This window comes from Cebus imitator, unplaced genomic scaffold (genome assembly GCF_001604975.1).
Source record: "Cebus imitator isolate Cc_AM_T3 unplaced genomic scaffold, Cebus_imitator-1.0 Scaffold66, whole genome shotgun sequence".
In the NCBI taxonomy this organism is placed as follows: Eukaryota; Metazoa; Chordata; class Mammalia; order Primates; family Cebidae; genus Cebus; species Cebus imitator.
The window spans coordinates 3,702,695-3,715,417 of record NW_016107381.1 but is presented as its reverse complement, the minus strand read 5'-3'; the positions used below and the strand labels follow the sequence as shown (position 1 = coordinate 3,715,417).

Here is a 12,723-nt window from a genome sequence, read left to right as displayed (position 1 = left end):
AGGACCTAGAAATAGAAATTCCATTTGACCTAGCAATTCCATTACTGGGTATATATCCAAAGGATTATAAATCATTCTGTCATAAAGACACATGCACACGTATGTTCACTGTGGCACTGTTTACAATAGCAAAGACCTGGAACCAACCCAAATGCCCATCGATGATAGACTGGACAAAGAAAATGGCACATATACACCATGGAATACTATGCAGCCATAAGAAATGATGAGTTTGTGTTCTTTGTAGGGACATGAATGACTCTGGAAACCATCATTCTCAGCAAACTGACACAAGAACAGAAAATCAAACGCCATGTGTTCTAGGTGGGTGTTGAACAATGAGAACACGTGGACACAGGGAGGGGAACATCACACATTGGGGTCTGTTGGAGGAGAGTAGGGGAGGGACAGTGGGGATTAGGAAGGTTGGAGAGGGATAACATGGGGAGAAATGCCAGATATAGGTGACAGGGGGATGGAGGCAGCAAACCACATTGCCATGTGCGTACCTATGCAACAATCCTGCATGATCTGCATATGTAACCCAGAACCTAAAGTACAATAAAATATATATACATATATATATGTGTATATATATATGTGTGTGTGTGTGTGTGTGTATATATATATATATATATATATATATATGAAAAGGAAAGCTTAATGTAGGAATGTTTTGTTTTCTACCAGACATGAGTGGAGGATGTCAGTCAGTTATGTGTGTGTGTGTGTGTGCGTGTGTGCACATGCGCGTGTGTAGGTACACATATATGTGTCTTACATTTGTAAAACAGCAGAGCTCAGATTAGCACACCTGAAACACCCAAGGACATCCAGATCATCTGGATTTGAATCCCAGTTCAGCCATCTAATATCCACTAAATTGGGATAAGTTACTTCTTTCTGAACCTGTTTTCTCCACTGTAAAGCAGAGATAATACTATTAGTTGCTTCCCAATTTGCTGTGACTTTTAAAGAAGCCCATGTAAAGTGCTTAAAACAATATCTAACACTTAAGAGGCACTCACTAAGTATTAGCTGTTTGCATCCTGCATCCTTTCAACCTATTTTTTGAATGGATGCATGAACTGTCAACGGTTACTCAAAAAAAAGTAGAAGTGCTCATATACCCACAATCAGAAACCCCTGTTTTTCTTCCCAATCTCTAGTTCACTGCTTCTGAAAGGGGGAGTCCCTGAAGATTGCATCATCAGAATCACCTGGGAACTTGTTAGAAGTGCCAATTCTCTAGCCCCACCTCAGATAAATTTCTGGGAGATTTTGGTATATGCTGGAGTTTGAGAACAAATGCTCTATTCCCTCCAGAGAGGAATGCTAATGCAAGGAGCGTCAGAGCAGTCCTGGAGGGTGGAGGCTCTTTGAGGTCTTCCTTCTAAATGCCGTCTCAACTATATTCCCCAATTAGCACATGTAAGTTCAGAAAAGATCTCACCAGCAGATTCTTATGTGAGAATTGGGCCATAGGTCTACTTGGATTTCACTTATTTTGATTTTCCTTTTCCTGCGTATAGCCAGACCCAGTTATTTATTACCTCTTCCTGGTATTGGCTCCCATTTATCACTTCATCCTGCCTCCTTCGGAGACTCTGAGGTGTCAGCGAGGTCTCTGCCAAGGGCTCCTGATGCAAAGGGCTTCTTGGACCCAGGGGAAGGCTCTGGTTTTAAACAGTCCCACCCATCTGGTGCTGTAGGACTCGGCATTTTCAGGGCTCCGGAATCTTGGTTTTCACCATGACATTTACAGAGCAGCTAAGCCTGACTGTTGAAAACCATCCAGGGCTTAGAGGGCAGTAACGAGGTTGGCTGGCCTCCAGCAGTTGGCAAACACTGTAACACGTTAAATGTCACTGTGGGCTTTGTTTGGTTTTAAATGGAAAAATTGCTAGAGTTATGAAAGCTTACAAACCTTTGCTAAAGAGGAAAAAAAAATACCCCCTTTTCTTTTTCTCTGCTTTTCCTCCATAGACTACTTAACTAGGGAATGACCAGGCTCCCATGCACCCCATCTCATCTTAGCCCCCACCACTTACACACTAATGAGCACCCAATAGCCACAGAACTCACAATCAAGAGCTAGCTTCCAGAACTCCTCTTGCTGTTGAGAATGTGCCACCATTACTAATTCAAAGCAGATCTGACCTAGCTATAAACTGCGATGCACATTTTCCTAGGATCCTCTGCCCTTCCTGTTTCTTTTCCCTCTTAAAAGAAATGCTCATGCTTATTTGTATACAAACATGCAACCCCAGCAGAATTCTACGCTAGATCTTAAAACTGGAAGGACACTCAAAGGCATTGAACTTAGATTCTTGCTTCCACATGGATAGGTTATTGTCCCCATTTTACATATGATGTAGCTGAGGCTCAGAAAGTCACCTGCCCAAGGTCCCATAGAGTAACTGCAGAGCTCAGAGCCACAGCTCCTGCCTCTTAGACTCTCTTTTTCTTGATCACACTTCTCCCGCCATCTGAGATCCGAGCCCCAGAACTGGAGAACAGCCCTTCATTTGCTCCTTTCTTCCCAGCTCCAGCCCAGGAGAAGGTTTTCTCTTACATGATTTCGTCAATATAGTTAATCCAAATGTATCATCCTTTTTTTAAAAAAATTCAGCCAACTCCCTCCTGCTGACACACTTCAGCCCTAGAATTAGGACGCTCTGCTTTCCTTTGCAAGTGTAAGCATGTGAGCACCTGCATGGGGTGATCTGGGAGGACCCGGCCCTCCTATTTCATTTGCTAATATTTAGGTCAGAAGTGGGCAGGGTTTTGAATGTTTCATGAAGTGACTTGCATCCAACAGGTTTGAAAACAAATGCCAAGAGGGACCAGGGCCCACACTGGCAGACCCACTGGGGCTGGAGGACTTGAATTCTAAGAGTAGCGAAGACCTCGATTGTATCCAATTTGTCATCATTGAGGCTATTTGTTTTATTTTCATGCTGAGAGAAGAAAACAATGGGTCAAAACAATTTCTCTGGTCAGCATGCAGAATCAGGCGTGTCTTAGTTTATGCTGCTATAACAAAATACCTGAGATTGAGTAATTTATAAAGAACAGAAATTTGTTTGCTCAGAGTTCTGGAGGTTGGAAAGTCTAAGATCAAGACCCTGGCAAGGGCCTTCTTTCTGCATCATGACATAGCAGAAGGCAGAAAGGCAAAGGTAAAGAGAAGGCAAGAAGGGGCTGAACTCGCCCTTTCATAGTGCGCCAACCCCACTCAGGTGGAGCCTTCATGGCATGATCACCTTTGAAAGGTTCCACCTCTTAATATTGTTACAATGGAAATTAAACGTCAACATGAGTTTTAGACTGGACAAATACTCAAACTATAGCCCAGTGGGTGGCCCTAATAAGTGTGTCTTCTCCAACCTTTCCAACCCTGGACCTCTCTGCTCCTCCTCCCCACTGTTAGAACTGCTTAGTACAAATTAGGAGGCTGTGTGGAGTTAGGTGAAGTACCCTGACCTAGCCATACAAGCTCTGCTGTGCATCAGGAAAGAGACTCAACCTTTCTGACCCCCAGTTTCCTCATCTGGAAATATAACATAGGGCACCTTAAGGATTAAAGGGAGACAGATGTAAAGACATTATGGTACCCACCAAATATCAGCCCCTTTTCCTCATTCCTGATCATATTAGCACATTTTTTCCACTCAAAGCCATTTGGATTATAATGGGGGGGGCAACCTCTATAATAATAATTTTTCAAAAGATGAATCTCAGCTGGGCGCAGTGGCTCACACCTGTAATCCCAGGACTTTGGGAGGTCAAGGCAGGCAGATCACGAGGTAAAGAGATTGAGACCATTCTGGCTAACACGGTGAAATCCCGTCTCTACTAAAAATACAAAAAATTAGCTGAGTGTGGTGGCACGCACTTGTAGTCCCAGCTACTTGGGAGGCTGAGGCGGGAGAATCGCTTGAACCCAGGAGGCGGAGGTTGCAGTGAGCCAAGATCGCGCCACTGCACTCTAGCCTGGGCGACAGAGTGAGACTCGATCTCAAAAAAAAAAATAAAAAAAAAATAAAAAAAGATGAATCTCTAATGAAGGTTTAAATAAGTCCAAGAAGAAACAAGACAATATTGTTGTAGCAGGTGAGGGACCCTCAATGACGACATGCATTGAAAAGACTTGAGAGGCAGAGTCAAGGGTTTAAGTAAGCAACAAGTCATGGGGAAAGCCAGCAGAATTTAAATGGCTTCCTTTGTCTTTTTTCTCACATGGAAGGACCCTAATTATCACACAGCAACTAGGTGGTTAAGAGTAGCACATGGTTATTGAGCCCCTACTATGTGTTTTGTCTCTAGACTACTGCCAATGTCTTAATTTCCCTTCTGTTCCCCTTCCATCTATGGCCTACCCCGTTCCTTTGTCTCTTCCATCCCCTTCTCTCACAATCCTTCCCACCCATACACCACCATTGACCCTCAGTGGCCTTGTCTGAACAGATGTCATGAGAAGGGCTGCCCCTTGGGGCCAACAAAGGACACAGAGAACAACCAAGCTAGCAGGTTAGGACGCCACGACCACCACCTGGGAGACTGGGAGAGATAGACATGAGGCTATTTTGTTTGTTCTTCACCTTCTGCTAACAGTATTTTCTGAGCATTTTCTGATGATGAAGGAGCCCATCAGGAAGATCCATGGCCTTCCTTGCAGCCCTCCTGAGTTGAATTGATTCTGTTCAGGGAGCCACTTCTTACTCCTAACCTAAGCCCTGTTGTCTGTGCCAACAGCAGGCACATTGCATGGGGAGGCCAGGCTTCTTTCTAGCCTTCCCAGATGTCTTCCCTTCAGCCACTTGCATTTTTCTGTCTTTGGAAGGCTAGGGGGTAGGAAGGAGGAACAAACTCAAGTCCATAACATGTGGTTTCTGAGACCAGGCATGGTGGCTCACGCCTGTAATCCCAGCACTGTGGGAGGCAGAGGTGGATGGATCACTTGAGGTCAGGAGCTCGAGACCAGCCTGGCCAACACAATGAAACCTTGTCTCTACTAAAAATATAAAACTTAGCCAGGTTTGGTGGTGCGTGCCTGTAATCCCAGCTACTGAGAAGGGTGAGGCAGAAGAATCGCTTGAACCCAGGAGGCAGAGATTGCAGTGAGCCAAGATTGCACCACTGTACTCCAGCCTGGGTGACAGAATGAAACTCCATCTCAAAAAAAAAAAAGAAAAAAAAAGTGGTTTCTGGCTCTTAAAATCAATGCCAATAAATGTCAGGAAATTTGTTACTGGCAAGTAAGGTAGTTTGAAAAATAAGCATGGGCACTTTAGGCTTGGGCCTCTGGGCCAGCACTCGTCACTCTGTGCCTCTAACATTGAAGGCTGTCACTGCTGGAGGCCCTGTCATTTAACTCCAACGCTGGACAGGAGGCATCAGTGTACATCTCACGGAACATCAGAGCTCAGGTGGGCACTTACAGGGGATCCATTCCAACCCCCCTATCAAGGACCATCTGGTTAGACTTTCCCACCTTTGTGAATGGGCAGTGAGTCTTCCACGTGAGGAAAATGTCCTTCACTGGGAAAGGTAGCTGAACGGCCATACATGGTCAAGTTCAAGTTTCTCTGAATAGGAGGCTGTCCATCTTGCTCATCATCTTTCACCACCCCCTGCCTCCAAGAGTACCATGCGTGCATCCTCACACTGCTGGTAGCCTCAGTGCCTCTGTGAAGGCTGGCCTTGATTGTAATGTCATGTTTCCCCCTCTTCTTACATACACCTGAGAAACTTTTACCTATTGGTTATGATTCAGCTTAGCTACACTGCTTTTAGAAGCTTGAATGTGACCATAAATGAGAATTTGGCAGGCTCCAGAAGCAGGCCGACCTCGGGTCGACTCTCTGTCCATTCCCAAGTCCCTCTACCTCTATACACGTCAGTGTCCTCATCTATAAAGTGGGAATAATAACGTGGAACTTTCAAGGTTGTTAAAGAGGAAAATGTAAAGTGCCTGGTCTAGTAGCTGGCACCTAGTGAACACTCAAATTCAGTTCCCATTTTCATGTTTCCTGATATTCTCTGCTCTGTCCTTCCCTTCTTGACTAGGATGAAGGCCTCTCTCTACCACTGTGCTTTTATGTATGTGCTATGTTTTAATCACTTCATTGAAGTGTAATTTACATACAACAAAATGTACCCATTTTAAGTGCATGGTTTGAAGCGTTTTGACAAATGTACACACCTGTGCATATCTCTGCATATGGGACATTTCTGTCACTCCCAAAGGTTTCCTTCTGAGTTAATCTCTGTGCCCCTATACCTGGCCCTAAGAAACCCCTCATCTCTTTCTTTTTATTTATTTATTTATTTATTTATTATTTTGAGATGAAGTCTCACCTTGTCCCCTAGGCTACAGGGCAGTGGCACAGTCTCGCCTCACTGCAACCTCCACCTCCTGGGTTCAAGCCATTCTTCTGCCTCAGCCTCCCGAGTAGTTGGGATTACAGGCGCATTAACCACTCCTGGCTAATTTTTTGTATTTTTAGTAGAGATGGGGTTTCACCATGTTGGGCAGGGTGGTCTCCAACTCCTGACCTCAGATGATCCACCTGCCTTGGCCTCCCAAAGTGCTGGGATTACAGGCATGAGCCACAGTGCCCAGCCCCAACTGATCTCTTTCTATTGATACGTGTTACATTGTCTTTTCTTAGAGCTTCATATAAATGGAATCATACAGTACATATTCCTTTGTGTCTGGCTCTATTCATTCAATATAATGTTCTGAGATTCTTTGAATGCATCAGTAGCTGGTTCCTTATTACTGCACTTTTAACTTTGCATCATCATTTACCTGATTCCTCCACTAGACTGTGAGGCCTTCAAAGATTTCATTTTTTTCTTCTTTGGCTCTTAAATAAGTACCCAGTAAATGTGAGAGGGAAGGAGTGAGGAAGAGTGAGGGCATTGCCATGGGGATTGGCTGCAGCCTTGCCATCTGTCCATCCCTGGGAGGCAGTACTCTCAGTCCCAGCAGAACCCCATCCACAGGCACTTACAGAAGCCAGTCCACAGCCACCAGCAGGCTGATGTCCTCTGTTGGCAGGCCCACAGCTGTCAGAATGAGGAGCATGGTGACCAGCCCGGCACTGGGGATACTGGCCGCGCCGACGCTTGCCAGGGTGGCTGTGAGGCTATGAGAACAGAGAAGTCCAGGTCACGGGAATGGAAAGAATCTTAGCAAACCAACCCTGGCAATTTTAAGCTCTAATTTTCCTGCAGCCATAAATTTCACCCCCCAAACCCCACCTCTCCCCAACTCTCCACCAAGAAATAGAGGAATTTAAAGTAACAGGGCTCAGGAATTAAGGATTAAGGCCTATTTGGGTTCTGCTCAATTATGATGTAAGCTTATAAATTCACGGATTGGAGCCTTATTCCCATCATGCTATCCAATTAGTGTAATATATCACAGGGCTCAAATAAGGTAAGCATGGCTCTAAAAGCAGGCAATGAAATATTAAAGAAGAAAAACAAATCACGCTTAATCCTCCCATGGAAATACAACTGCATTCATTTCTGCTTACACTTTTATGCCTCTGTGAGCACCAGGGACTACGTGGCAAGGGTCTGAGAAGGCCATTGCCAAGGTTAACATGAGAACTCAGAATACCAAGTATCCAGACCCAACCGAGAGGACATCAGGGGAACAAATCAACAGATTCCAAATGCCACTAAGCGTCAGGCACCTGGATGCCTCACCATGGGCTGCAAAATACATTATTCAGAAAGAGGATGCCAAGAAATGATAATGAAAGAAAGGGATGCTTTCTTTCTGAAGCATCTCATCAATTCTTTCCAAGCAATGCCAGGGGCACACCCAGCACCATTCTGAAGTTTGTCTCTGGAGAGGGTTAATCTAGAGTTCAAGTGCACTGTCCTGACATCAGGGAGTCTCCTGTGGTCCAGCAAAAAGTGATGCTTCTTTTTTTCTTCTTTTCTGGATGCCATTTATACAAAGCTGTCATATCAAAATGTTGGAATACTTTGGAAATATGGATTCCCAAGTTGTTTTTGTGAGTTCCAAAAGGTAAGGGGGCCTGCTTTGTGGTTGTAAAGTCCTAGAAATTTTATAAACTGAGAGGCAGCCTTTCAAATTGTTCCAACTAAATTCATGCCATCAGTGTGACCAAGCACAGAATTCTGGGGTCTTATCATTGGGAGGGACCTGAATATACCTAGTCTTATGTGTTTGGGGAGATTAAGTTCCCTGGAGAGCCTGCGGTTTGAGCTGTTTTTCCCATATTGCCATCTTTCCCAGGTTTAGGCTCCTCCTTGAATAGACGCTTCCCCTAGGTGTGATCTACAGACCCCATTCATGCCTTTCTCCTCCCCCACCAATGTGGAGCTGGTGTCAGAGCTCAGATAACTCCAATTTCCTTGAATCATCTGGGTCACTGGAGGTTCAGTATGGAGTGCTCATCAGTGAAAGTTCTGCAGCTGAACAACCTGAGTTCAAATTCTAGCTCTGCCACATAATAACCACATGATTACAGCCAACTTAACCTCTCTGTGCCTTGATTTCTCAACCATAAAAAGAAGATAGTAACGGTATCTCTCTCATGGGGTGGTCAGAAGGTTTCAGGAGCTAATAAATTCAAAAGCACTTAGAAGAGGCCGGGCACATTACAACCCCCCTAGTAAATGTGAATTGTTTTTCTTATCAAGAAATCTGGACAGGACCAGTCTGCTTTGCAATGAAAAGTTCCCTAAAGCCCCAAGGGCTGGAAGATGGGAATTCTCAACCATTTCCCAAACAGACAGAACACCAGGAAAGGGGAACTCCCCAAGTTCCAACAGTCATGACCTTGACTGTTTTATTTACAGCATCAGTTGCTCTGAGTCACTCCTGCACATCCCTTTGCACTGTGGCCAATTATCTGGTTATCTTTCGGTTGTTTGACAAAGTCTTACAAAGATAATTCTTCCTGGAAGTTGCTTTCCCCTCTATTCCTCCACCCTAATATTACCCTCACCCTCCCGTGGGCATTGTGTCTGTCTGTGAAATTCTAAGCCCTGCAAGAGCTCCTTGGGCAGTGATTTTCTCTGCCTCGCCTCATTGCTTTCTGCTTTGCCTGGGCTTCCACTCCCCTGGCTCGCTTCTCTAGGGTTCCTGGAAGCTGTCAAGATACTAGACACAAAATATCAGAGGAGACCCTCATAGTAACCCTGCAAGGGAAATATATGGTAACACCTGATTTCACCATGAGGAAAACATAGATAGGATGGTGGAGAAACTTAGGTCACACAGTTTGAACATGGTCTGCTGGGAATTTGAACAGGGTCTGCTAGATTTCAATGCCATGCTGGCCCTTGATGGCCTTGATCTCTCTGGCCCTTGAAAATTCTATGAATTAATAATAATGCTGAGAATTCCTAATCACTATTTTCCTACATCCAGTGAAAGAAGAGGATGAAGAATTTACTTGGAAGCACAGCATGAAGACAGATTTGGCTATTTTCCTCTGAATAAACTGCGGGCATGAAGTATATAAGCCTGTGATGGGTGGCCCAGAGGTAGCCCTCATGGTGTCTACAATTTAGGAGGATTTGACTGAACTCACCCAGAGGCCAGAGATTTAAACGTGTATGGTCAAACTTGTCTTTTGTCAAGTGAAAATGTTCAGTAGTATCACTGTTAATATAAAACAAACCCTGCGTAGATAAATTTATACAATTTAAGCACAAATGCAATCACTCACTGCTCCATTCTCCCATCTCCAAGTTCCCATCTAATAGTGGGAACTTAATGGAAAACATGGTTACCACCTTAGCCAAGAATTGAGGGACCAGAAATTACCTTTGCTTGGCAAAGTCTTCTTCATTAAGAAGCCCTTTTCATCTTTGAGAATTAAAGCAAGGGAGGTTAGCAGCCTCATGTGATGTCTGTTAGCACATAATGTAGAAAGGCTTGATCTTCTGACCTAAAGTATGTTTTCCATGGTCAGTAACATCATGGTACTCATGATGACACTGCTACATTTTTCTTTAATATTCTAGGAGTATTTTGACATCAATAATAATAACATCAGAAGCTAACACTTATTGACAAGTGACCATGAGCCAGGCACCATGTTCTCAGTCACCCTAGAATTTGTTATTGTTCCCCTTATGCAGATGAGAAAACTGAGGCTCCCTTATAGTATATAATTCATGGGGTAGTTGTGAAGATTATATTACATATAAAAATTATTATTTTGCAACCCAACAGTATAGTATAGTGGAGGCAGTGTGTGTAATGGTTAAAAGCACAAACCCCAGAATGAGGTGGCAGGGGTTCAAATCCCATTTCTGCCTCTTACAAACGGTGTGATCCTGAGCCAGTTACCTCATCTTACTCTGCTTCATTTTCTCCAACTGTAAAATATAGAACCCAATCCCTACTTTTTAGGGCTGTTTCTAGGATCACAAGTTAAAATTTTTAATTAATGAATGCATATGTCAGCATTTGGAAACTTAAATTGTAGTTGTTCCTCTAGATGGCTGTGTGTGATCTATTCTCTGAGCCTCTGTCTCCTTATCTATGTATAAGGTGAGATAATTTAGCAAGAGAACCTCTAGGAGATGTTTCAGATGATACATTCTAGCTGATTAAATAAATGTGATCGTTATTTCATGTTTTCATATTATATGTGTGTGTGTATGTATTAAACATGGTGAACCTTTTCTTTCCTCTATTTGCTGACTTAGTTGCTAAAGTGAACTCAGATGCATATGGGATATTCACGAAATCTTCTGCAATGGTTATAAGGTGAGAGGAGAAAGCTGTGTTTCTACAAAAATGTATCTGAGCTGGCTGAATACCTCAGAGCTAGATAGATAAAGCACAGGCTCTGAGGTGGCCATTCCATGACAGTATCAGCCCCTAGAACACATAGAGGACATGATTAGAGGACACTGGGCAGTCCCTGACTTTGACTTTTCAACAATCTGAGCATGTAGAGACATCAGACCCAAATGGGCACTGCCCTTTTTTTTTTTTTTTTTTTGAGACGGAGTTTCACTCATGTTACCCAGGCTGGAGTGCAATGGCGCGATCTCGGCTCACCGCAACCTCCGCCTCCTGGGTTCAGACAATTCTCCTGCCTCAGCCTACTGAGTAGCTGGGATTACAGGCACGCACCACCATGCCCAGCTAATTTTTTGTATTTTTAGTAGAGACGGGGTTTCACCATGTTGACCAGGATGGTCTCGATCTCTTGACCTCGTGATCCACCCGCCTCGGCCTCCCAAAGTGCTGGGATGACAGGTTTGAGCCACCGCGCCCGGCCGGCACTGCCTTTTAGGAGAGATTGTTTCCTAAGAGAAATGGGCCTTCTTAAGAGTGGGCCTAGCCCACCAAGGGCCTACGGGAGAACAGACTGTTGAATAACATGAGCCAACCAGGCATCAGTTTATTACCAAAGTTTCTAATATAGAGGTTGACAGTGCTGCCTGGGGTTTGGAGTGGGAGAAAGAGGCAAGTGCCTTAGCTGGAACCAAAAACATATTGCCTTTTCTAATGCCCAACGGAAAAAATGTCAATAAAAATACTATTCTAATGTATTTTTTTGAGTCACAGTCAGAAAGCAGAAATGACCTATGGTTGGAAGAGGTAAACTGTGGAATAGACATTTGACTCATGCCTCTGGCACCCACAGCCATGAGAACTAGGTTTGTCAGATAATTTCTCTGAGCCTCACAGGTCTCCTCTGTAAAATGGGAATAATGACTATCCCTTCTCTTCAGGAATGCTGGGCATGTTCAAAGCAATGTATGGAAAATGTATGGAAAGAGTCTCCCACCTCAGAAGAACCGAAAGAGTGGTGTGGTTATCATGATGGAGGATGAAAGTGTATTCCAGTGTCTACCTCATTCATTTTCTGAACTGAATCGCCCAGGTCTGGGCTATTCTAATATTTGGAATTCTCTTTCTACTACAAGTATACCTGTCACACAGAATGTGACCCACTTACTCCCTATGTTTTCTGATCCTATAGAATCTGAGAGGGGAAATAAAATTTATAAATTGTTGAGTCTGAGACTGACAAACTCCCATGTCCTAAAGGGCCAAGCTGTGGTGACAGGTGCAGCAGACTAGGCATACGTAATAGGGAGCAGGGGAGACTGTAGGAAACCGAGGGCTGCCATCTTATAAAAGGATACATTTCTAATCTTTTACAACGTACTTCAAGGCAAACAAAGCAACACTCTGGGCTGGGAGTCCATCCATGAACTACCAACTTGCAGCCACAAATTCAGAATACCTTCCTTATTTATAGATGAGGATATTGAGACTGAGGGCAGGGATATGACATAAGTTAAGGCAGAAATTGGCTTCTGGCTTAATTGAAACGTTTAGATGGGTTGAGAGTGCTAATATTAAAATGATGATTGCAAAGAGCTTCATTTCATGCTACAATGTCTATATAACATTGAATGGGTTGAGGACTGATATTTTCAATGACTTAACCTATAAATAAGGAAATGAAGTGTTGGCTTGGCCAGTAGGTGTGATCTTTAAGTTTACGGTGAAGCAATGTGTTTTTAATGATCTCTTAGGAAAATGTTCCTTCTGAATTCTTTTTTTTGAGATGGAGTTTCGCCCTTGTTACCCAGGCTGGAGTGCAATGGCGCGATCTCGGCTCACCGCAACCTCCGCCTCCTGGGTTCAGGCAATTCTCCTGCCTCAGCCTCCTGAGTAGCTGGGATTACAGGCAC

At 43.9% G+C, this 12,723-nt stretch overlaps 1 protein-coding gene across 1 annotated transcript in view; it reads right to left on the bottom strand.

The window, feature by feature from the left end:
* SLC1A2 (solute carrier family 1 member 2) overlaps positions 1 to 12,723 on the bottom strand; it is a 67,283-nt gene that overhangs the window by 23,555 nt on the left and 31,005 nt on the right. Inside the window, exon 7 of the mRNA XM_037739275.1 lies at positions 7,023 to 7,181. Coding sequence (XP_037595203.1) covers positions 7,023 to 7,181 — 159 coding nt within the window. The remainder of the gene's footprint in view (positions 1 to 7,022; positions 7,182 to 12,723) is intronic.